This window comes from Homalodisca vitripennis, chromosome 5 (genome assembly GCF_021130785.1).
Source record: "Homalodisca vitripennis isolate AUS2020 chromosome 5, UT_GWSS_2.1, whole genome shotgun sequence".
NCBI lineage: Eukaryota > Metazoa > Arthropoda > Insecta > Hemiptera > Cicadellidae > Homalodisca > Homalodisca vitripennis.
The window spans coordinates 170,453,468-170,479,742 of NC_060211.1; the positions used below are offsets into that span (position 1 = coordinate 170,453,468).

A 26,275-nucleotide genomic window follows, 5' to 3' on the forward strand; every position below is an offset into this window, starting at 1 on the left:
TTAATATGAAAGTTTGATTGTTTAATTCTAAAACAACTTTTGTTTAATTTAAATTTTCTCGCACAAAAACTTTAAAAACATTGGTAAGTTGAAATAGCCTTTCTTTAGGAAGTTCCCTATTTAATTACCTGTATTGACACACACACATACTAAATAATCACTATATGAGACGTTGTTCGTTACTAATGATTTCGTTCACAAATAACTCCGTTTTATACTAAAATTATGACGTCAATAAAAAAAGATTCTTATGAATCATGATTTATATTAATTTTAACCAATCATATCAATCCTATAATGTGCATTACGTGTACTTATATAATAACATATTTTTAATCACCTAATATCTCTGGCGGATGCAAAGTACACAATTATTAGTATGCTGATGCAAAAAACAACCTTGCACTGCGCGTGGCTTAATCACACTGGCATTTCCTAGTCATGTGCATTTACACTGCGCAATCACCTAAGTACTACATCGTTACGCTAACGTCACAGCTGTATGACGTAAATCATAAATAAACTACGTATAGTCATGTGTTGTCACAGTTGTATGACGATTCAAGTCTTATAACGAAATGTTCTTACAACTCAAGGTCAAGGTCATTGAGAGACCATGAAGGTCAAGTTCATCGGTTGACCTTGAAGTCCAAGGTCGTCATGGTCAACGACCGACCTTGCGGGGTGAATGACCTGAGTAGGTGGGAGGGAAAGGGGGAGGTTATTGACCTTGCATTCCTGAGTGATGACGTCTTGTGACCTTGAATTGGGTAGAACATACATTTCTTTACTACTTATTAATTTTTTTGTGAAAACACAGACAGACAGATGGGAAACTAAGCATCAGAGACCCATGTTCATATGGTAAAATGTGATTGCATTTACCTGAGCAATAACGTGGTATACCTTTTTCCAGAGAGATATGGGACACCATATATATATATATATATATATATATATATATATATATATATATATATATATATATATATATATATATATATATATATATATATATATACCGGGAGAGTCTAAAGAACTAAAAGGACACTTCTGAAGCCCACATACTTTTTTCATTATACTTAATACATTTAACGTTGAAGAAACAATTACGGTTTTCGGTCATTATTATTCAAAACTTCAACGGCACATTAACAGTCCAGATATTAGCCGTCGTCATGAACGTGTTGAATAGTATCAAAACTCAACTGAAGTAATAGTGCAAAGCACCTTCTATTATAAGTAGAACTATGACTGTAATATAGCAAGCCTTAAAAATACTTTAAGTAATATATAATACTGAATTTTTGACATATATAGGCCTACATAATACCGGGTGAGTCTAAAAGGACTTTACAACTTTGAAATTATATAGATATTTATTCACTTTACTTGCAGACTTGATATATGTGTCATTTTGTAGCAAATTACTTCAAGTTTTTTGTCATATTCTTATTTCGGTTCGATGTGACTTCCATTAGTGATACGGCAAACATCCCACCGGTAATCAATTTCTCGCCACACCCGTTCTAGCAAATCTGGTGTAACTTCAGCAACCGCAGCTGAGATTCTTCTTCTTACATCTTCAGGACTGGCTGGTAGAGGTGGAACATACACGTTATCTTTAATGAAACCGCATAGAAAAGAATCCATAGGAGTCAAATCGGGGGAACGAGGTGGCCATGCAATTGGTTCTGAACGCCCAATCCAGCGACCTGGAAAACGAACGTTTAGGAAATCCCTAACATCTGTTAGGTAGTAAGGTGGTGCTCCGTCTTGCTGGTAGTAGAAAGGAGCATCCTGTTGTTCATCTTCATCAATTTGAGGAATCAAAAAATTCTGCAACATATCAAGATAAATGATACCAGTGACAGTTTTCTCCATGAAGAAAAATGGCCCGTACACTTTAAATTTATTCATTGCACAAACCACATTCACTTTTGGACAGTCCCGAACTCGTTCAAGGGATTCTCTTTGGTTTTCGTTCCCCCAGATTTTGCAGTTAAGGGTGTTTACTTTACCACTGATATGAAAGGTACTCTCATCACTAAAGATTATTGAGTTCAGGAATGTCTCATCTTCCCCAATTCGATCCAACATTACAGCATAGAAGTTTCCACGAGCAGCTTTATCTAAATCAGTGATATGTTATACCATCGTAAGTCTGTATGGTTTTAAGTGCAAACGTCTCCGTAGCACTCGCCAAACTGTCTTTTGTGGAATTCCAATCTCCACAGCTGCACGCTGCGTTGATTTTTTAAGACTATGGTCAAAGATTTCCCTGACCTGTTCGACAGTATCATCACTAACCTGTGGGCGACCTGGCAATTTCTCATGACGGAACACAACAACCTGTCTCGACAAAATTCTTGTCCTAACTGTAAATAATAGAAGGCCTGCTTGGAGGGTCTCTTCCGTATTCCGTGCGAAATCTACGCAGAACACTTGTAGCAGAGTTTGTTTCATGAAACAATAACACACAGCGAGCACGCTCCGCACCAGTGAAGGTAACCATTTTAGTACAGACGAAGCTGGCGCTCGCAGTGGCGGAACTTGGTACTACAGCACTACGGAGTCAAACTTGAAGTAATTTGCTACAAAATGACACATATATACGAGGGGGTACCCAAAAAAACCGGAATTGTATTGCTGGCAGCCGGCAGCGTGTAGTACACATTCCTGCCGCTAGGCGTGTGTCGCGCAACCCATTGCGAGCTCAGTGACCCCAGTTCCGTTGTCCTAGTGCATTCTGTTCGTTCGTAGTGACTGTTTTCGCTAACCCTGTTTTGTTCTTGTTTCGTTTTTTGTCATGGCAAGTTTAAGTGAACAACGTGCAGCTGTGAAATTTTGTTTTTTACTTGGTAAAAATGCTGCAGAAACTATTTTAATGTTGAATACAGCTTACAAAGATGATGCTATGGGGAAAACTCAGGTCTACGAGTGGTTCGCTCGATTTAAAAATGGCGACATGTCGATTGAAGACAAACCTCGTTCTGGACGTCCATCAACCTCTCGAACGGACGAAAATGTTGAGAAAATTCGTGAACTTGTGCTCACCGACCGTCGACAGACAATTAATTGAGGAACTATCAGAGAGTAGTGGGTTAACTTGGAGCTCGGTTCAGCGAAAAGTTCGCCAGAAAAGACCCGATTTGTGGCAGACTGGAGACTGGTTCTTCCACCACGACAACGCACCGGCACACACAGCCATCTCAGTTAGGCAGTTTTTAGCCAAAAACGGCATGGTTCCGCTGCCCCACGCACCTTACTCGCCTGACCTCGCTCCATGCGACTTTTTTTTATTTTCACACGTGAAAAGAGGCTTGAAAGGTCAACGATTTGACAGCGTTGAAGAGGTTAAGAAAAAAACGAAGCTCGAGCTTGCAGCCATTTCTAAAGATGACTACGAAAAATGTTTTGATAAATGGAAATACCGTTGGGACAAGTGTATTAGTTGTAATGGAGATTATTTTGAAGGAGATAAGGTCGTATTGTAAAAAATTTGATAATATATAATTTTTATAAAATAATTCTAAATAAGTTTTTTTGGGTACCCCCTCGTAAACTCTGTAAGTAAAGTCAATAAATATCTATATAATTTCAAAGTTGTAAAGTCCTTTTAGACTCACCTATTTATAGAGTCTATATATTTAGACTCATATATATATATATATATATATATACATGTCGAAAATTCAGTATTATATATTACTGAAATTATTTTTAAACCTTGCTATATTACAGTCATAGTCCTACTTATAATAGAAGGTGCTTTGCACTATTATTTCAGTTGAGTTTTGATACTATTCAACACGTTCATGACGACGGCTAATACCTGGACTGTTAATGTGCCGTTGAAGTTTTGAATAATAATGACCAAAAACCATAATTGTTTCTTCAACGTTAAATGTATTAAGTATAATGAAAAAAGTATGTGGGCTTCAGAAGTGTTGCACAAAAAAATATTAAAATTTATTTTTTCAATGCTTATAAGTGTACTCCAAGGGGTACATAAAAAATTAATCGTCCTACAAAATTAAGAAATTGTGCACCAACAGTGTACATAGTAGTCTGGGGTATTTATATAAGCATAAGCTCATATTTCACAAAACACCGACACAGGCAAACAACAAAAACACTTATAAGAAAATGCTTGACGTGTACCCCATCGGATGTTCTACGCACTTTACGTAAGCCCGGCGTGTGCCCGATCAGGTACACTACAGCAGTTATGAAAATTTTTGTGAACATGTTAATATTTCCTTTATCGCCCATAAAATTGAATTTTGTTGAAGGATTTAATTTCATACAATGGATGGATGAGTAATGACAATGCTCTTATTAGTTTGTTTTGTTTCAGGCCCTGGAACAACATAATAACCTTTCTTATTGAAGCCAACACAGCTGTTATTTCATGAGTAAAATTCAGTTATATAATTTATTAACAAATAAAAAAGTGGTCTTGTTTATAATGAAACATGAAAATGGTCCCTGAAAAAGTACAGATCTCTTTGATGAAGAAAATGGAAACCTTACTAAATCAAGGTCAGGATGTAAACGCCCAAGATGAATACGGAAGAACACTTCTGGACAAAGCAGTTTGGAGGAGTTCAGAGCCTGCAGTTGATCTACTGCTGGAGAGGGGAGCAGACGTTAATATAGTAAACAACAGAAGAAGATCTCCTTTACATTTGGCTGTCTATAGAAACAATGCAACTATTTTTGAAAAATTATTTGAGAAAGGGGGCAATCTAAATCTACTAAATCATGAAGGGAAATCTCCTCTTGATTTAATAATTAAAAGAAGATGTTTAAAAATGATTGAAACTCTTATAGACAAAGGATTTTATTTGGAAAATGAAGTGCATGATTTTCCACCACTCCATCATTTTGTTTACATACATTTTGTATCGGGTGTGGAGTTATTGTTAAAGAAAGGAGCAGATTTGAACTACAAAGACAAACAAGGTAGAAGTCCTCTTCATATCGCCATTTGCAGACAGTACATTGATATTACACAAATGCTTCTCAACAAAGGTGCAATGGTGGATATCAGGAATAATGAAGGTGAGACACCTCTTCACTCTGCTATTAAAAGAGACTTTAAAGCTGGTGTTGAGTTATTACTTAGGCAAGGTGCTAACGTGAACTTAAAGTGTGACGAAACTACACCACTTCACCTGGCTGCTATAAATATGAATGAAGGTATATTTGATACATTGTTAAATCATGGTGCCAATATAAATGAGAGAGACGGGGAAGGTAATACAGTTTTACACACTGCAGTAAGAGTAAATTTTTTTTATGGTGTTAAAACAAGTTTAGCAAAATATGCCAAAGTAAATGAGAAAAACTGTGATGGCCAAACACCTCTTCATCTTGCTAAGTCAAAGAAGATATGTGAGATATTGCTGGATAATGGAGCTTTACTGGAGGTAAGAGACTGCAAATATGGGGCTACACCTTTCCTCAGAGCTGTCCAATGTGACATATGTACTGTTAACTTACTGTTGGAAAGAGGAGCAGAAGTTAATACGAAAAATTATAGAAGAGAGACTGCCCTTCATATGGTGGTGAATGATTTAGAAAAAGTAAAAACTATATTAGATCATGGTGGGAAAGTAAATATAAAAGACAATGAAGGAGACACTCCTCTCCATGTATTCATTTCTCAGCGGTTTTATTCTAAATGTATTGAGCTCCTACTTAAAAGGCAAGCAGGTGTAAACATAAAGAACAATGCAGGTCTTACTCCTCTACATATGGCAGTGTTGGGCCGAACATCATCTGTAATTGACTTGTTGTTAGATAATGGTGCCGACGTTTTCCTAAAAAATAAGGAAAACATGTCACCACTTCACCTTGCACTCTACAATTGTGGAGAAGAGTTTGGTTCAGAAGTAAGTGTTATGTTGGACATGGGAACTATGTTGAACTTTAAGGACAGAGACACAAACAGTCCTCTTCACTTTGCTGTTTCAAATGGGGATTATGATCTGGTCAAAGCATTGATAGATAATGGAGCTTGTTTGAACTCAAAAAACAGCAAATGTCACAGTCCTCTCCATATTGCTGTTTCAAGATCATTTCAACCAATAGTTCAACTACTGTTAGAGAAAGAAGCAAGTGTGAATGACAGGGATGTTGAAAACAGAACCCCCCTTCATTTGGCTGTCTTAGCAAACAATAAGACTTTGGTTGAAGCATTAATTAATAATGGGGCAGATGTAAATAATAAGGACAATCGAGGAAGTACCCCTCTCCATTATGCAATTTTAATGAAAAATGTTGAAGTAACAGAAATTCTTTTACTACATCGATCAAATGTAAACCTTAGAGATAAGTGGTACAGAACACCACTTCATTTAGCAATATTGTACAATTTTATTGCTGGAGTTGATCCTTTACTTACCTATGGAGCCAAAGTAAATTTGAGGGACAAGAGAAGAAACACATCTCTCCATTATGCAGCTAAGTGTGGATCAGAGTCATTGTCAAGAAAACTCTTAGAGAGAGGAGCTTTAGTTGATATTCAAGACTCAAAAGGAAGAACTCCTCTCCACGTGGTTATTCAATACTGTATGTGGACAGGAGATGACTGTGCTAAAGTATTGCTTGATTATGGGGCTACCATGGATATAAAAGATTATAGAGGGAAAACACCACTAGATTATGGGGAGAATTGTATTAATCTTCCAAATATTTTTTCAGAATTTATCATCAAAGCTGAATGTGCTAATTTAGAACTATATTTGAATAAAGAAGTTGTGTCAGACCTCCTAAAATCTTATGATAGACCACTTGATTCATTTCAAACCACGTGCTTAACAGAACTGAAGCACATGAAAACAAAGAAAATTGGTAGCAATAATCTCTATGATGTGTTTTCCCAATACAGGGATCCTAAATTTGTTATGAAACAATCCATGGAAGAAGCGATATATTCTTCTAATTTGGATTTAGAGTTTCCATTGTATGCTCAGCTTTTGAGAGTAACATTTGAGAGAGCAAAAGCTAGGCGTAAACTGTTAGATTTAGCAGTAGAAAATGTGAGTGCTAAAATTGATATAACATTGCCAAATGAGGTGAAAAGGCATATTATGTCTTATTTAAGTGACCGAGAATTGAAAACTTTATTGTACAAATAAGTGCATGTTAAAAATTCATATAACTACATGCTATTGTGGAAAAATGCTGAAAATTTTAAAATTCTTTGTATAGCAAGTAACTTTTGGACTACTTCTTAAAAATTAAACAGTGTCTTAACATATTAACAAGAATGGCACAACAACTGAAAAGTACAATGTACCTTTGAAATTCTACAGAATATGAGGTAAGCCAGTTTTGTGAAATGTTCAACTTTGTTAAAGGTGTTGATATTTAATTATATAAAGAAAAACATTTATTTATTTTTGATAGTAGTTGTTTTTACCATACTTATAACCAAGTCTAAGTTTAATCTGTTTGATAGCCATTGCCAATTTAAAACTGTCGTTTATGAGATTTGGTTAGAAAATAACCGGGCTAGTATTAGTGGAGCCATAGAACAAACGCACTAAAGCTGAATATCGTACGGCTAGTAACATGACTCACCCTCCCTCTCCTATTCGTGTTTCTTCTAGCTCCCGTACTTTTTCTGCCTTTGGCATTAGTTTAAATCACTTAACCTTTTGTCTCTAAATTGCCAAAACTTTTGAGTATCTATAAAACACTGTGTATGAATATTTGTGATGTTACAAGTGAAAGGTGACAACTGTTTATCACGAACACCAGTCTTTGAGTGACAAACTATTTAAAGATGGCCACAAAGACACAAGTAATGACACACATTTTGGCAGACCATCATCATCAAAAACTGTTGCTAACATTGAAAAGATCGGTAACCTTCTTTGACAAGATTCTCGATTAACTATCAGAGAGAGCTCTAAGCAAACAGGGATTATCAAAACGGAGAAAATCAGATGATTTGTGGAAAAATCAAGTCATCGATCCTCCACCAGGACAATGTCCCACCTAACAAATCTTTGTCAGTGAAGTCATTTTTGCCCAACACAACATTCCCATCTTAGATCATCCACCCGACTTGGCCCCCTGGGACTTTTTTGTTCCCCAAAATCAAGTGAGCTTTGATAGGAACAAGATTTGAGACTGTTAAGCCCATAAAAGAAAAAGTGACAGAAGTCATGAACAGAGTTATGGAAAATGATCTGCAGAATTGTTTAACACAGTGGAAAATTTACTTGGAGCTATGTAGAGATCATAGAGGGGAGTACATTGTAGGGGATAGTAAAAGTTGTAATTATCTGTAAGTAAAATTTGTTTTCAGCCTCAATTATTCTCTAGCCACACCTCATAGATATACAAATTATTCAATAGTTCTGAAAGCGTAAAGTAGTATACAGAGATAAATTTCAACTAAATTTGAACTTGGAATACTTACAACATTTTGTTATTTGATTTACTTTACTTTTATGTATAGTGCCAAACCCATTACATTTTTACAATACTAGTATATAAAATGTGAAAAACAATTACATTGCTGTCAGTTTTATAATGAAAAATAACATCATTCATAACATTGGCTTCCAGCAGTAGAATACATTGTGATAATTATGGTAGATTTGCTTATATGTGCATAAGAATAATTATGACAAAGTAGCTAAATACAACTTTCTGCCTTTACATATTAAAACAGCTTTACACACTCAAAGTTTTCTAAGTAGGCCTATTTAGTTTAGATGTTTGAGTTTTGTTTTCATATAAGTTCATTTTCAAAAGTTAATTATTGTTTTAGATGTAGTTTATTCTATTTTAAACTGTTTTAGATCAGTCTTTCTTTCAGAAAAATTAACTATGTACACTTAATAATACATATCTCTGAATCAAAGATTAATCTTAATTTTAAAGATTGATAAACTTTACCTACTCTATTTTTTCTATGTATTTTTTTTACAAAAGTTTAAATGTTTATGGAATAAGAATATTCCCTCTGGCTTTTATTTGGAAGAAAAGTAACTTTCACATGTGACTGTCATCTTCAAATGCACAAACTGTAGATAAGTTATTGCTCTAAAATTACAAACTTTGCAATTTAACCATAAATTAACCAATAGTTATAATAATGGAAATTACAGTATAATTTATTTTGTTTAATTCTCCTCATATATGTATAAAGAATATAATTTAGAAACAATGACTTTTTATAGACACCGGTTTTCGACAAGTAGTAGTCCAGTCAACGAATGGCCAAATACGGGTTCTAGAAGAAAAATCAATAAGCTGAAAAACTGACTATGGGACATGATTGGAGTCTTAGTAGTGTAACATACTAAAAGTTCTCAAGCCTATGGGTGGCAGAAGAGAGGAGAGGAGTTTCAAAGTTCCAATTTTGGTTGGCAGGACAATACACCTACACCTGTACAATAAGAACACCTCTTCATGTAGATTACACTATATTTTGTAGTCAGGAGTCTCTGTAATCAAAGCAATGTAGAGTTCATTTTGAACTTCTTCGTCATCGACATTTTTTTAGATCTCTTTAGATGAATATGACTCCATATTCTAGGAGTCAAGTATGAGACAGCTTTAGATTTCAGATGCTGCACTAAGAGGAAGATGGTCTGTAGCTTAACTCAACTTTCACATTGAATCAACTCTTCCCACCATAGCTACATTATGTAAAGAAAACTCATTGCTCCACTATACTTAGAGATTGTTTCTAAAACATTGTAGTGGACTCAGTTCTGCATCTGAAGAAACAGTGAATCCTTCTAGATTACACTAAATTTTGTAGTAAATGTGATGTTAAAACAATATAAAGAATTAATTTTGAGCTTCTTTTTCACTGACTTTTTTATCTCTTCAGACAAACATGACTCCAGATTCCAGCTGAGTCTTCTGTGACAGCATTACTAAGAGCAAGGTTGACTGGAGTTGAACTAGACATTCACATAATCTCTATATGCTCTGCACCGTAAAACTTCTGTTGCAGTTAACGTTTTAAAGATAAATCTACCTATTACTTGGGATCAAAACTAAGGTATTAAAACTGCTGGGTGCTGTGACTTTCACTGTGCCGAGAGGGACTCGCTCGAAGTCAGTTTTGTACTAATTCAGCCAACTAATTATACTCAAAACCACAGCATATCCAGACTCCTGAGGACTGGCAAAGCGGCTTCTTCCTCCGTCAATTTCTTCGGGAATTCTTCTTTCCGGACAGATGCTATTGGTTTCCTGAGAGACTGGAAGTGATGCGTGGTGCATGAGCTACGTAGTCTCTGTTTTACAATTAGTTCATATCTGTTAAAATACCTTGATATTGTTTTGTTTTATTGTATACTTATTATCTATTGTTGGTTTCATTCAGATCTACTAGTAATATTTGTGAAATTGGTGTTGTACCGTTGAAATAAATAAGGATGGAAGTTTACATCTAATCACAACATACACACTGTTGGACCCATTACTACTACAACCGTAGAACTCATGTTTCTAGTTTTGTCAATGTAAGTTAGCAGACGATAAGTTAGCAACTTTATAAGAAAAACTGGTACATGAGAGGTGGTAAAGTTATATTTGTATAAGATAACAATTTTAAACTAGTGGACTTAAGTAATATTTGTACAGATGCAGATATTGAAGATTGTGCAATACTACTAGTAGCGCTCAAGATGATAGTTATTTTATATATTGCACGCCAGATGTTGTTGAAGCAATTTTCTTGGATTCACTTGAGATTCTTTTAATCTACTTTAACCAACCCCAATGGTTTCCCTTTAATCTTATGTTTAGTGTTAGTTACATTAATTTAAAATTTGATATTACACAAGACTAAAACCAGTGATAATTTTATAAAATTGTTGAAACAATACAATTTGTATTGGCATAACAGAGCCAACCCGTGCTTATGCATGTTTAGATAATGTTTTTTTCTAATGCCAACAACGAAAACTGCCTTTCCTATGCTGAACCGTTCCATTGCTTTGACCATTCAACACTTGTTTTCGCCCAGTTTTTGAGAGCAGAGAGCCGAAAGAGACAGATGTGACAAAGACCGAGTTCTATTGAATCATTCAAAATTACTTTCCTGTTAGAAAAGTCAAAACTGTGTAAAACTATTAAAAATAAGCCCTAGTATATTGACAAGCGTGCTAATCTTAAGACTCAATGTACAACAAATCAGTAATCGCAGTATGATGTTTTAGATATCCACGAGGAGTGTTGCTGCCAACACCGGTAGAAGGTGTTGCAGGGAGGGAAGTCATTGAAACTGTGGAAGGGATCAGAACTAGGAAGCACTTCCGAAATTTGCCGAAAGGACCTGCAGTCAATAGCTTAAGGCTCGTAACAACAAACACATGCACCGGCGCAACATCTAGCTTAAAGATGGCTAGATCTGTAAGGACTTGTTACCACTGCTTCTTTTGATATTGATACTCAGTGTTACTGAGTACAAATACTGGTTACAAATACTTCTTTAGGTGCTAATTTACCGAATACCAGTTTCTGATAAGGAGACTCAGTATTTACATACTGCTAATATTTTAAATATTGTGTATTTAATTAGTAAACAATTTAGAAAGACTTTGGTGTAACTAAAATATTCTGAAGGACAAATACCTTTTTGTAAATCCTATATAAACAATATTAATTACTATGATCATGAATTTTTAAGTTATTTCAGATGTAGTTAATTGTAATACAATTTACTGCTTCTTTAAACACATTTATATGAGCACACTAGGCATATAATAATAATATTCTATTCTCTAAGTAATTTTAGTTTTCTTTGGTGTATTTTTGGTATGTTAACACAATTTTGTATCATAAAAGAACGGAAAACTCCTACTTGAAGTAAAATTTTAACAAATCGTTAAATTTTAGACAACTAAAGAGTTTAAACACAATATTTATCATACATTATTATTAAAAAATTTTGCATGTCATTTAAAAATATTTATAATGTCTATAATTTCATATTTTATATATGATCATATAAATTAAATTATGTAAACAAAATATTTGTAATAGTTCAAAAATGAGCTTGCAATATGGCAGATTCAAAAACCTTGTATCAAAATTCACTAGTGATAGAGCGCACTTTTAATTGCAATTGTAAAGTTTAAATGTACCATTGATGATGCTTCGTCCCTACAAAGGACGCATTAAAGAAGCCAAACTAGCTTATAATACTAGTTTAATAGAAAATTCAGGTAATACATACAAACTAGCCTTGTCAGTAATAAAATGGCTGAGTCGATCTCGAAGCAGTGACATTCCTATTGGTGTTGATAGCCTAAATGAATTTTTCATTGACTCTGTAGTAAAATTAGATCTAGTAACAATAAACCTAACATTCTGAATCATCAATATTTAATGAGTGCACTTACTTCTGTTAAACAAGATAGGTCACGGCTATTTCAAGTCGTACCTGAACCGGATGGGTAAGACCGGTTCACCGGATTGCATCTACTGCCCAACGACGTGGAACACACCTTCCGCTGTCCGTGATGGGAAAGGCCTCGCCTGGAGGCCACAAGAAAACTATTTTTTTTGGTGGACACTGTCTGTGAAAAGATTATAGAGGATGAGGGGAACTGGGATTGTTTGTCACAATTCGTCTGGGGCAACCTCCTGGAAAAGAAACCCGATCTGGACCGTGAAGTGGCCCAGATCCCTTGGCCGAGCGGCTGGAAAAGGAGAAAGCCCTATGGGCTTAAGCCAAATTTAGGCCTAGCCTGACGTAATGTGATAAACAATCCCAGGTTAGAATCCTAAAGAGTAGAGAAGGTTTTTTAGTGGGTAAACCCGTTTTTAGGGGAGTCCCACACTAAAGACTGGCCACCTGCGTGCGTAATTGCATGTTGGTGATATTATTGCAGCACCACTTTTCTTTATCATAAATACATGTTTGAGTCTAGGTATTTTTCCCAGTGATATTAAAATGTACAAAATCACTCCTACACACAAGAATGGAGACATGAGAAATTCGGGTAGTTATAGACCAGTCTCCTTGATCCCAACACTGTCAAAAGTCATAAAGAACATCATGTTTGATCAGGTAAGTTGTTATTTTGAAGCTTGCGGTTTCATTATCAACTCTCAGTTTGGTTTTAGAAAGTTGCAGTACCACTGACGCCATTGGTGCCTTAGTTGCCAACATTTTTGAAGACATGGGCTTTGCTTGGGTCACCTTGTGATATGTGGGGTACCTGAAGGCTCTGACTTTGGCCCTTATTTGTTTTTAATTTCAGTAAATTGTAGCATTGAAACTGATTCTTATGCTAACTACTCAAATTTTGTAATGCATGGTTTAGATATTAATGTATTGAAATTGAAAATTGAATTGTAAATAACACTTTTAAGTACTGTCTCAGACCTGTTTGCAGCCAACTGTTCCTTGTTAAATAATGAGAAGACTGAAAATAACATAAGGCTTTTAACACTATTTATTCATTTATTATTCTAGTCCCAAATGTTTGTCATATCACCCTTGATTACTACATTACATGTAATACTTATGCCCAGTCTCAGCTTGTGTATAGAGAGCATTATTATTGGACAATATACAACTATGTAGTATACAGGGTGATTCATGAAGTTCTCCCCCCACTTCTACAGCACATTGTACTAGTAAAAATAATGAAAAATGTTATATAAAACATAGGTCCGAAAACGCTTCGTTAGCGAGTTACAGCTAGCGAAAGATTTCGCCTGAATTCCTGGGTAAAGAGTAAAATAAAGCCATACTGAACTTTTGGAAAGGTTAATTAAGTAAGAAATATCGTGGATTTCTTATGTATTTTTACCTGATAAAGCTAATAAAAATTGGTTTCAGAACTGTACCTGTAGTAGTTTTGAGGGATTCAGGGTTAAATGCAAAAAATTGGGGCACGAAAACAATGTTTTTTTAAGTTTGATGTACAATAACTTTGTTAAATTGGTTATAAATACATAAAATCAACAAACATTAATTGTAGAGAATTTAATTCTGAGAAAATTGATATAATCAAAGTCTAAAATAAAACAGAAATAAGTATCAAAAAATCGATTTTATTCAATGTAATACATTACTAGTTTTAAGCAAAATTAATCAGGTTGGGCCAACCGTACGCACCTTTTTATAATAGATGTTCGAAAATGAGGCCATCATTATCAATACATTTGCAGCACGTTTGTGTATTGCTTTTGTTGCGTTTCTTAATTTTTCAGGACTTCCCTGTATCTGCACAGCCGAATCCATAATACGGGCAATTAATTCATCACGAGAATTCACTTTTGTCTTGTATACAATGTCTTTCATCCATCCCCAGATGCAATAATCCAATGGAGATAGATCTGGTGATCTTGGTGGCCAAGGGTGAGGCCCTCCACGACCAATCCAGTGTCCAGGAAATTGATGATTTAAGTAAGCAGAAACGGCACGTGAAAAGTGGGGAGGTGCTCCGTCCATGCTGGAAGTACAAATTTTGTCTGAGATGTAAAGGACATTCTCTAACAGCTGCGGCAACTCTTCTTGAAGGAAATGCAAATAGAACTCAGCATTTAGGCGTCCAGGTAATATGAAAGGTCCAATCAGCCGATTGTGCAAAAGGCCACACCAGACATTGACGCTAAATCGGTGTTGAAAGTTCTGTTCCACTACCTCATGTGGATTTTCTTCTGCCCATGAGTGTTCATTGTGCAAGTTATTGACACCATCCGAGTGATTTGTGCCTCATCCGTAAACAACATACGCTTGTAGAGTTGATTATTAATATTCAAAAAGTTGCAAAACTCCAAGCGAAGCGGACCATCCCCTAGCTGTAGATGTTGAACCTTTTGTTTATGAAACGGATAAAATTTGTTTCGATTAAGTGACCTCCACACCGTTAACTGCGAAACTCCTATCCGCCCTAAAAATGCGTCGTGTACTTACACCTGGACTGCGATGAACAGCATTAATAACAATATCATCATCAAGTTGGACAGCTCGTTCATAATTGGTTCTAGTACTTGGTAGTGATCCTGTTTCCCGAAGAGTACGAAAAGTTCCTGAAATTGTTTTGGTATCTGGAATCCTCTATTAGGGTAACGTAGTTCATATTCTTCTACAGCAGCTCTAGCATTACCATTACAGTAACCCAAAATAAAAACCCATATCAGCGTTATTCCTCTGATGTAAATAAGTAAGGCATTTTTCCGCTGAATAAATAATCGAATTATAACTCACAGAAAAATTGCATTTAATAACACGATTCACAGAACCCGATCTCCTTGCTGTAGCTTGCAAAACACCACTAATACACAGTTCTAACGTAACAGTACAGAATACCATTGTTGATAAGCTGTTATTCGTGCGTTACCAACTTAGAAATTAATAAAACAAAAAACTGCATTTCGATGATTAGTAAACAATAATGGGAAAATGTTTGCTTCATTTATTTTTCGAACATTTGATGTAAATTTTTATTAAAAAAAAAAAAAATACAACGTAATAAAACATGATATTTTTATTTACAAAACAAATTTATTTAACAGTTAATCTTGTTTTTCTCAATTTATCTCATCATTAAGGAACAAACATTTTGTTTTTGTTTTATTTTAACTAAATACCGTACGGTATTTCTTTACAGCTAGTAATATATTATACTGAATAAAATCGATTTTTTGGTACTTATTTCTGTTTTATTTTAGACTTTGATTATATCAATTTTCTTAGAATTAAATTCTCTACAATTAATGTTTGTTGATTTTATGTATTTATAACCAATTTAACAAAGTGTATTGTACATCAAACTTAAAAAAACATTGTTTCGTGCCCCAATTTTTTGCATTTAACCCTGAATCCCTCAAAAACTACTACAGGTACAGTTCTGAAACCTATTTTATTAGCTTTATCAGGTAAAAATACATAAGAATCCACGATATTTCTTACTTAATTAACCTTTGCAAAAGTTCAGTATGGCTTTATTTTACTTCTTTACCCGGGAATTCAGGCGAAATCTTTCGCTAGTTGTAACTCGCTATCGAAGCGTTTTCAGACCTATGTTTATATAAAATTTTTTCATTATTTTTTACTAGTACAATGTGCTGTAGAAGTGGGGGGGGAGAACTTCATGAATCACCCTGTATAAATTTTGTCAATGCATTTATTTATACGTTAAAATGACCAATAAATATCTTGTGTCTTTAAGTTGATGGTAAATCTGAATAAAATTAATTTTATAAAACCATAAATTATTGCTTTTTGTAAATGTATTTTGTGTATGTATCATTAGTTTCGGTCATGAATAATAATCACATTATATACTTCACTAAAGACTTCTGTGATAAAAACTAATATTTATTCTAAGCTTGTGTTGATTAATATTAGTGATGGTGATTTAAAAAGAAGACTGTGATATGAAGACTGAAGTAGAAATTAATTCAAATTCTTTTTGGTATTACTTGAGAAAATTTGAGTAGCATGACTCTGCACTAGTATTCTTTAATGCAATACATATTTTGGACATAACGCATTGGAAGTTAAGTGAAAACTATAAGATCTTTTTAATTACAAAATATTACTTTATTTTAACCTAATTAAATGTAAAACACCATGTTTTTACTTTTACAAGATAATTTATACAAATTATAATTAAATATTAATTTTGAGCTGAGCAGTGTTTTTATACAATATGTTATGTAAATACAGAGTATTTAACCGTGTAAGATTTTATATTAAATATTTGTTGTTGATAAGATCATTTATACAAATTATAATTATATGAATTTTGATCTGAGCTGTGTTTTTATGCAATATGTTATGTAAATACAGAGTATTTAACCGTGTAAGATTTTATATTAAATATTTGTTGTTGATAAGATAATTTATACAAATTATAATTATATGAATTTTGATCTGAGCTGTGTTTTTATGCAATATGTTATGTAAATACAGAGTATTTAACCGTGTAAGATTTTATATTAAATATTTTTTGTTAATGAGAATGTTTCATTTACCTGTTTTATCGCATATGGCTCTCTTATACTAGCCTATACCACTTTATGCTTACAGTTTACTTGTACTATTGACTGAGCAAAGCAAGTCCCTGTTTCAATTGTATGGTTTATCTTGTTTTGTCTTAACATTACAGCCAAACATGTAGGATAATTAACAAATATATATATATATATATATATATATATATATATATATATATATATATATATATATATATATATATATTGTGTGAGCGCGCGCACACACGTGTGTATTTCTTGTGTGCATGTGTATGTCACTGAACTCCTGTGAAACGGGTGGACCAATTTTAATGAAACTTTTTGTGTGTATTCAGGTGGATTCGAAAATGGTTTATATTTACAATTTGGTCCAATTTAAATTGTTTATTACATTATTTTTTTATTTATAAATTATTTTTGTTGATTTTGGAATGTTTTACATTGGATCCAGCAGACTGCGCTAGATAGAACACGTAATATAAAGTGTAATGCAGATTGCAAAGACGAAGTTATTATTCAATTTTTAATTTAGATTGCACCAATGATCAATAAACCATCTAATACAATGTAAATACTATTCATATGTTGTTCTAAAAAAGAACCTTAATGTACAAAGCTGTGAATTTAAATGTACACAACAACAAATCTAATCGAATATGGTTAGATCAAAAGTTAATTAAAATAGCCCAAAGAAGACTCGTTATGATCAAAGTTTATTTTCGTTGGTATAATTTTCTTGATCCCAGCACAAGGCAAACTTTAAAATGGTACTGTAAATATCTTAAGCAGAGTGAATTCAAACAGACAGAATTCGGTTCTTTGTAACCAATTTAGTGTATCAAGCTTATCTATATAAAGGAAGGTTCTGAATTATTTATCAATGCCAAGTAAAAACCATGAAAGATAGAGTTATGAAACTTGGTACTTACCTTCATATTGCGCCCTGGAGGCTCAGGAATAACTTTTCTCCAAGACCTCAGGGCTGGTGATAAAGATGTGAAAATTCTATTAGAAATGCATTGCAGCAAACAATTTTATTTATTAAAAGATTCTGTAAAAATGTAATCAACTGTTCTATTTAAAAATTATAATATTACAGCACAACCATATTTTTAATTAATGTAAGTAGCCTACCATTTTTAAATGAGGTGATATTTAGTCTTCAAAGCATGGAGTAAGCATAAAAATAATTTCACTTATTTCAATATTTTCTGTAATCACTTTTGGAGCACAGTGGTTATTCAGACAATGAAATTGATCAGTAGTGTAATGCAGGAATTAAAGATAAGGTTAATGTCTAGCTTATAGAAAAAAATGTCTAACTGTTTCTATAGATTTAAAGGCTTTAATGAAACTCAACTTGGATGTTTTTTGTTAGAAGTAAACTTTCGAACCTTTACAGGCTGTGTGTGCATTTTCTTGGCATCAAAACAAACAAGTGTGGCGTCAGAAATATCTTAGGCTAGATGTATATTACAATGGCCGAGAGTAGATGATTTATTACCGAATTAGTCTTCTCGGGCCTGTGTATATATATACAAAAGGTATATATACGTATAAGTAGATATGTATATGCCGGTCCTGGACCACTTTTAGAGCCGACCGAAAATCAATGTAAAGTCCGGTTCAATGTACCATAAAGGAAGCTGAGAAACAACACAGCAAATCTCAAATGAAAATTTAACCGAATCTACATCCGTTCGTTTCCAAAAGTAATCCAGGACCGGCATATATGTATATATATATCTACTCTAGTGAACCATAAATGAAAATCTGAGGAATCACGAATGAAAAATAACCGAATCTATTTATAGCTGTTTGCTTCTACTTTCTTAAGCAGTTGAGGGGGCTAGAATCAAAACTCGCCATGTCCAATTTTTTAGAAATTGAGTTAGGAGTGTGATCTTATTCTCTATGCATGCCTCTATTTCAAATGTGTAGATAGTTTGAATCAAAACTTGCCAAAACCTGTTTAAATATATAGTTAAATATCAGGGTTAGAAACATAACTGGTCTTGTCCAACACGCTGTTGGAATCAAAAACCGGCCTTGTCCACTTGGTAACAAAACTCGCCATGTCCCTTAGAAACAGATGGCTGATTAAGTTGACAGAATCATAACTGACCATTTTAAACATTACTACAATTTTCCTTTTCTTTCCCTTTTAATTTGGAACAGTTTCCTAGTTTTTAATTACTATGGAAACTGCATGGTGGAAATTGAAAAAAATACTAACAGCCCGGCAATAGCATTTTTATGTTGTTCTTTGGAAATGAGATGTATTTGTAGTAGGTTCTAAATCTGACCTATACACTGTTATTCATTTTAATTACCTTGCTAGGAGCATTATATTAGTTAAAAACTTCTAGGTGAAAGTTTTTAAACATTATAATGAATAATACAAAATTACGAGCTATTGAAGAGGTCAAAGCCTGTGATGATAGAGTTGTTATTTTCTTATATGATTACCAAAAAACTCTTGTCTTACTCAAGGTTCCTGACCAGGCAGCATACTATTCCCGCCCAGTTATATTATTACAACTTTACTATGTGTAAAGGATGATCAAAAGATCCTCAGTCAAAAGAAAATGTTTTTCTTTATGTTTGGAAAGAAAATGAAGCAGCTTAAGGCTCGAATGATATTGCATCCGCAAATTTATCACAGTCTTTGTCATACAGATTTTACAAACGATCGTGAAGAGGTAAGGCTGATATCAGATGGGTGTGGTGGCCAAAATAAGAACACTTCGGTGGTAGCAAATGTTATCCTATTGGCTTGCACATGATGCTCCAAATCATGTTAATAAAGTGCAGATTTTCCCAGTAGTCGGGCATTCATATATTCCTCCAGATCGTGTTTTTGGACGGATAGAGAAGGTGTTGAGGAAGAAAGATACGATCGTTCTTCCAGAGGATTATTTGCAAGTTTTTAAAGATCATAGGAACCACAATCGAACATGGTAAGGACAGTGACATTTTTGGATTTGAAGCTTAGCAAGGATGACGTGCTTAAGCGCACAAACAAATTGGCATTTTCCAATTTAATAAATAGAAAAGGATTTTTATTAAAAGATCAAGAAATGGTGGTGTCGTTGTTAGAGGCGAAGAGCATTATAGGAGGGATTTTGGTAAATACAAGGGTGTTTGTAAGAAAGGGAAGTCCATTAATTTTATGTCTAAAGTGTTTGTTTCTTCCAATGTCAAAGTAAAACCCGAAAAACTCAATGATGTGGATAATTTATTGAAAAAACATTTCAGTGAAGATTGGCAAAATGAACCTTCACTATTATAGTATAAACAAGTTTTGACATCAGCTGATCATGTTGTGAATAATAATAATGGCAATGATGAAGATTGGTGTGAACCACGAGAGTTTATTGAGGAAGCTACGGTATAGTTTCATTTTCAAGCCTAGTTAAGCCTTTTATTTAGCTTTTAAATAAATTTTATTACTTTTTTTAGCAAAACAACTAGTTTAGATTTTGTAACACTGTACAGTTTTTGTAACAATAAAAGTGTGTTTTTTTCTCAAACCTGTAAACATTTCATTATTATTACTAGCAATAAAACCAATTGTTTCTCTATTTCTCAGTAACAAAATTAGCCATGTCCTTGAAGATAAGAAAACAAAACTAGTTATGTCCCAACAGTTTGTAACAAAACTTGCCATGTCCAAATTATTGTATGCTATAAAGTCCTTGTATTCAACCTTTTAGGCTTGAAATGGATCTTATTAGACATTACTTTTTATCCTTTAACACATTAATTACCATAAAAACTATGTTGCAAAAGAGAAAATATCCCAAACAGTTTTTTTGGATTTCTGAACATTTACCCATAATGGACATGACGAGTTTTGATTCTAGCCCCCTCAGTTTTAATGTTAAATCTCCTTAGAATCAATGTAAAATCTATTGGAAATGTTGTCAAATCTGCTACGAATAAACTATAAATCTTCGAAATCTTTTTAAAAACTTATAAACGGAAATGATGGAATTTCCTAACAATCACTCGAGAAGTCGAGGGAATTGCCAACATCTTCATTGTTTGAAAAGGTTCATTATTTATCTTTTCTTGCTTTCGCCTTATACAAACTTAATCCAAAAGTTAGGCAAAATATAAATACATCAAAATTTCATCTTAACTGGTTCAAAAGGTATTTTTTTATAAAAACCACATATATACAGGTAGACGGAGAACTAAAGATTTTAGGACTTCCTTCAAATGAACTTTTTGCTTATGTTTATGTGTAGAACAAAATCCCGAAGTATTGGAACACTTTTGATGAACACTCTCTCTATATATATGACTGCTGTATAAGTAGATAATTAGAATTATAAATGTTCAAACCTGTAAACTTTTTGTATTGATTGTTTAGTTACTCTATGGTTGAAAAGCTTTGATTAGTTATTACTACTATTTAAAATGGAACTAACAACTTGAAAAGCGACTGAATATATTTTAATTTAGGTTCAATATTTGCACTTCTAACTAAAAAAACAACAAAAAATATTAACATCACAAAAATTACAGAAAACATTAAAAGTATTACAGTGCAAAACACAAAACAGTTTAAAACCAAAGTACTGATTTTTTAACCTAGCCTTTAAAGATCTGAACAATTTGATGTTGTGAAATGGGGAAAACTATACTGGTCATTGACAGCATAATGCTACAATTAAAAATGCTAATTTTAGTATTTCTAGTAAATCCGTTACACATACTATACCAGACCATACACCCAATGCAATACTCTCCAAACTTCAGCCAACTACTACTAAATAGGTAATAAAAACCATTAACTGCAGTCAAAGAATTGTGCAGAAATTAATGTTATCTCATCTAAGATATAAAGACTTGTGCTCAGGAGATCTGTATACCATTGACAGACAATAACAAATGCCTATCTCAAAGATTATTTCCCTCCAAATTAAAAATCTCAAATGTATAACAACTACACAAGACATGCAACAAAAGGGACAAAACTGCAGGCCAATATCAATTTTTCTATTTGAATCCAAAATTAATGAAAGATTAGTGCTATCTAGACTTCTAAGCCATCTACATCATAATTTTATAATTCCTAAAACTGAGCATGGATTTATTGCTGGGAAGACAACAACATTGACACTAATAGACTTGGTTGAGTATATTATTGGCAGTTTAAAATACTGGAAAACTGTGGGTAATTTCTTGATATCAAGGCTTTCGACTGCCTCGACCGTGGTCTGGCTGCGAGAAGGTTTGATGAGCTGTCTCGGGATGTCAGACATTTTTTGGGATCACAAACATTCTGAAGTGATGCTTCTTGATTTGTTTTAGAAGTTTAAAGAGCAGTGTGTGTGTGTGTGTGTGTGTGGAGTGATTGGTCCAAATTATAGCAAAATAAAAATGATTTGATTTGAGTGTTTCGGGGCTCTGAAGTTTGAGAAAAATCTGTTTTTATAACCACCATGATATAACTTGAATCTCTATACAACATTTCATGATATTTGATTGACTAGTTCTAACGATTTCTGTAACTTTTAACTAGTGTGGAGGAATCCTGAATTTGGTGTCCATGGCTTTCTTAATTAAATAAGTTACGTCACGATGTGATACGATAGACCTGTATAATTTTGAAACTAGGTACTAGTAATTTTGAAATTAGGTAAAAGTTTTGGAAGTAGGTACAATTTTAGTTACATATTTTAATGAGAATCAGATAGTTAGGCTTGGCATAAGCACAAACATCCCATCACAAAAATAAGTTGTATGATTGAATTTAATTCCTTAATAACAGTAAACGTAATCGGTTTATCTCCTAGCCTTCAAATATTTTATCATCTCTGTATCATCTAATTGTCTTGGTTCAATCGAAGAATTACGTATATCAGCTTTAGAATTTCAAATCGGTATAATACCTCATATCTGTAAAAGAAAATGGATCCGCTGCCCATTCGCTACCAAAAATTGCATTTTGTATCTGGTACATTGCTTGCGATTCCAATTGCAACTGTCTTAGGTATGTTTATTTCCTCAAATTATCAGAAACCAAATTAGATTAGTTGTGTTAGCCTACGGTCCCTCTGTTTTTGGTTTCTTCAGCTATTGTAAATATGCCATTCCACAATATCGTGCTGGATACAAGATAGCGGTTAGTCTAAATAATGTATAATAGAACACGTAAGTAATTATTCTACCCAGATAAACCCTAGATAAGAGTAATTCAACATGTTCAAGCTTTATCAAGAGACCTGTTGGAGGAGGATTAACTTATAACCCTATAAGCATTCAAATGTTTACAATCATAACTGACTTTGAGTCATGTGTGCTAACAATATCATCATCAGCTAACAATATGTTTACTAAACTTTACTAAAATCTTTTCATTGTTGCTTGTAATTTATCTTCTTTATTCCATTCAACTATACATTACTATATTCTCTTGAATACATTGAATAATAAATAATATATTGAAACATTCTATTATTTTCAAAAGAAGTATAACTCTAATAAATGTTATAGTCCTATATTTTTTATTTCTACCAAATATTTAATTACATACTTTTTAAACTAAAATCTAGTGTACCTAAAACTACATCTCAGTCCAAAACGACAGATACAACGTAAACATATCTGTTGCAAGCAACTCAACCCAAATCCACAACTGTCCAGATGGTTTCACGTAAACCAAATCAAATAAATGTAAGTAATAAAGAGAAAAACCTCTCGCTCCTAATGGAGGAAATGCAACATTTAAAAGATTAAGTTAGATTTAAATGCCAAACGAAACCCTGAAAACCCGTACTGGTTAAGAAATGTAAACATTAATTTGTCCTTTATTCAAACAGCTGTCTCTCAGATAAGTCAATTCTACATGTCTTTGGATATTCTGAATATATTTTTCAAATTCTGTTAGTATGAATGTTTATATAGTTCAGTTCCATTTCATCTTCCACTCAGCGCAGCGGCTGAAGTCGTCTAACACTGTGACAGACTTGACTCCTGGAATCGGAATCAATGGATGTCTGAAAAGATCCAAAAGAGACGGTGACGATGAAGCCCAAAACGAATTCTTTACATCGTTTCGACATTAGATACCCATGAACTACCTAGAATGTTAAGTTCAGCTCCATTTTACTAACCAAGCACTGCGTAGTTAAACATTTGATAAAAATAATAGTTGATATGATAAATTCGTGTGTGTGTGTGTATATATTTATATAGTGACAGATACTCAAGTATTAAGATAATTTCATAACTAAAGATTAAATAACCAGATAATTAAGAGCTGATAATATGATAAAAATTGGAACTTATTACAAAATAACTACATTTCGTACTTTGATGTAGAAGCGTCACTTATCACGATTGCATTTTAATGTGTCTTATAGAAATTTGTAACATTCAATTTTGTTCCAACTAAACTGTCTGAGTGAGTAAGATAAGATGTAAAAATCTTCCTGAGTCTGTTTCTATTCTAAGATTAAAAAACAACTTTGATTTCCTTTTCTTTTCATTTTATTTTATTTTATAACAATTCAATTAAGCAATAAGTGGTCTTCAACTTAAATCTGCTCAGGCCGGGCCCAACATGTTATAGGGTCTGGCAGGCGATGTCCTTGTGGCAGAATATGACACAAAAACCCGTAGAAACAATTTAAGATCATGATTATAGTACTGACACAAACACTGAAATAAATCAAAACAAACGAAAACGAGATACAGGTCATATACACCTTAATGAAAATGACAAGAAATATTATCATAATCCACCTGAAATAAAAATTAAATGTTTAATTAATTAAGAGATTTGTATAGGTAAAATAATTAATTAGGACTCATTACTCTGGCATTCATTACATTGATCGGATTGGTAAAAATCTACCAGTTAAATATAAAACATTTGAGGCAATAACCTAGTCGACTCCCAATATCTGTCAAAATCTAATGTGTTTGTACCCTCTGTAACAATTTACTCTAAAGGTGCAGTATTTGTAGAACGTGAAGTATCTGATGAAGAAATTCTTGCAGATACTGAAAGTACAAGTAGAATAATTCAAGCTCAAAGAATTAAAAGGCGAGTGAATAATGTACTCACACCCACACAACTTGTAAAACTTACCTTTGGACTCCGCTAGGCTACCTGAATATGCGTTAAAATTAATTATGTTCGAATCAAGTGTATACATTCGTAATACCTGTAAAACAATGCTTTCGTGTCATCCGAAATTTGCATTGTCCCGTATCAGCTGTTTCGAAATTCTACTGTATGTTTGACCAAGATAGAAAACATCGATATTGTTGTAACAGCCCAAAGTGAAATAAACGCGTATGTTGTCATGCTTTACAAACACTATATTGTAAAGCATGAGCTCGAGAGATAACGAGACGATGAGTTCAGACTAGAGTGCGTTGGTTTCGGCTCCGCTTGTTCGCCTTGTTTTAAGTGGTTTATCTTTAGCGGATGATTGTGTAACTTGGCATAGTGTTAGATATACATGTTGTTACGTTAGTGTTAAAGTTTCATGAAGTTTTATGTAAGGAGAGTGTAGTTTTTTGCAAGTGTTCAGTTGCACTTTCAAGTTTTTTGCAGCAGCGACGGGCGGAGTTGGGCAGTTCAAGGTCAATCGGTCTGTCTTATCGCCGAGCAAAGGGCATCATGCCTCCCCCGGAAAAACCCTCAACAGTTAAGACTAGATCAATGAGTGACAGTGACATTTTGAGTTCATTGAGTAGTCAACTGGAAAGCATTGGTAAGGAAATGCGTGAATTTCGTGAGGAATCAAAATCCATGGGAAAGTCGATCGATTCTACACATGACAAGATAGACGAAGTAAAGGTTTTAATTAATGCCCAACGAGAAGATATTGACAAATGCCTCGAGGTGATCTATAATCTCAAGGTGAAGAATTCACAGCTACAACGTGAGCTAGAGCAAGTTAAGAAGGAGCTCTGCGATGTGCAACAATCTTCGCGTAGAAACACGGTTGACATATAAGGTGTGCTCGATTTAGAAATTTATTTAAGAGATTTAAAAATCCAGTTCATTTAAAGAAGTTTCGGCAGTGTAGACTCAAGCGTATGGTTAAACAGTCTTATGATAATTGTGTACGTAAATCAGAAGAATCACTGTTGAGCGATCCTAAAAAGTTTTGGAGTTTCATTAATTCAAAAAAATTTCCAAAATAAATTCTGTGGGTCAGCGGTTTGTCTGGGAAAATGAAAAGTTTGATAATGGTTTGAGCGCAGCGACTGGGTTTGCACGATATTCCAGTTCGGTTTACGACCGCGGGGAGTTCTTGGATCC

General features: G+C 33.7%; 1 protein-coding gene across 2 annotated transcripts in view; it reads left to right on the forward strand.

Annotated features, from left to right (window-relative positions):
• LOC124363149 (serine/threonine-protein phosphatase 6 regulatory ankyrin repeat subunit C-like) overlaps window positions 1-26,275 on the forward strand; it is a 101,397-nt gene that overhangs the window by 26,544 nt on the left and 48,578 nt on the right. Inside the window, exons 2-3 of one of the 2 annotated variants that reach the window (XM_046818289.1) lie at window positions 4,361-7,333; window positions 11,205-12,061. In XM_046818289.1, coding sequence (XP_046674245.1) covers window positions 4,479-7,148 — 2,670 coding nt within the window. In that variant the 5' untranslated portion in view covers window positions 4,361-4,478 and the 3' untranslated portion in view covers window positions 7,149-7,333; window positions 11,205-12,061. Of the gene's footprint in view, window positions 1-4,360; window positions 7,334-11,204; window positions 12,062-26,275 lie in introns of those variants that run through there. The other variant, XM_046818290.1, reaches the window with a different exon arrangement.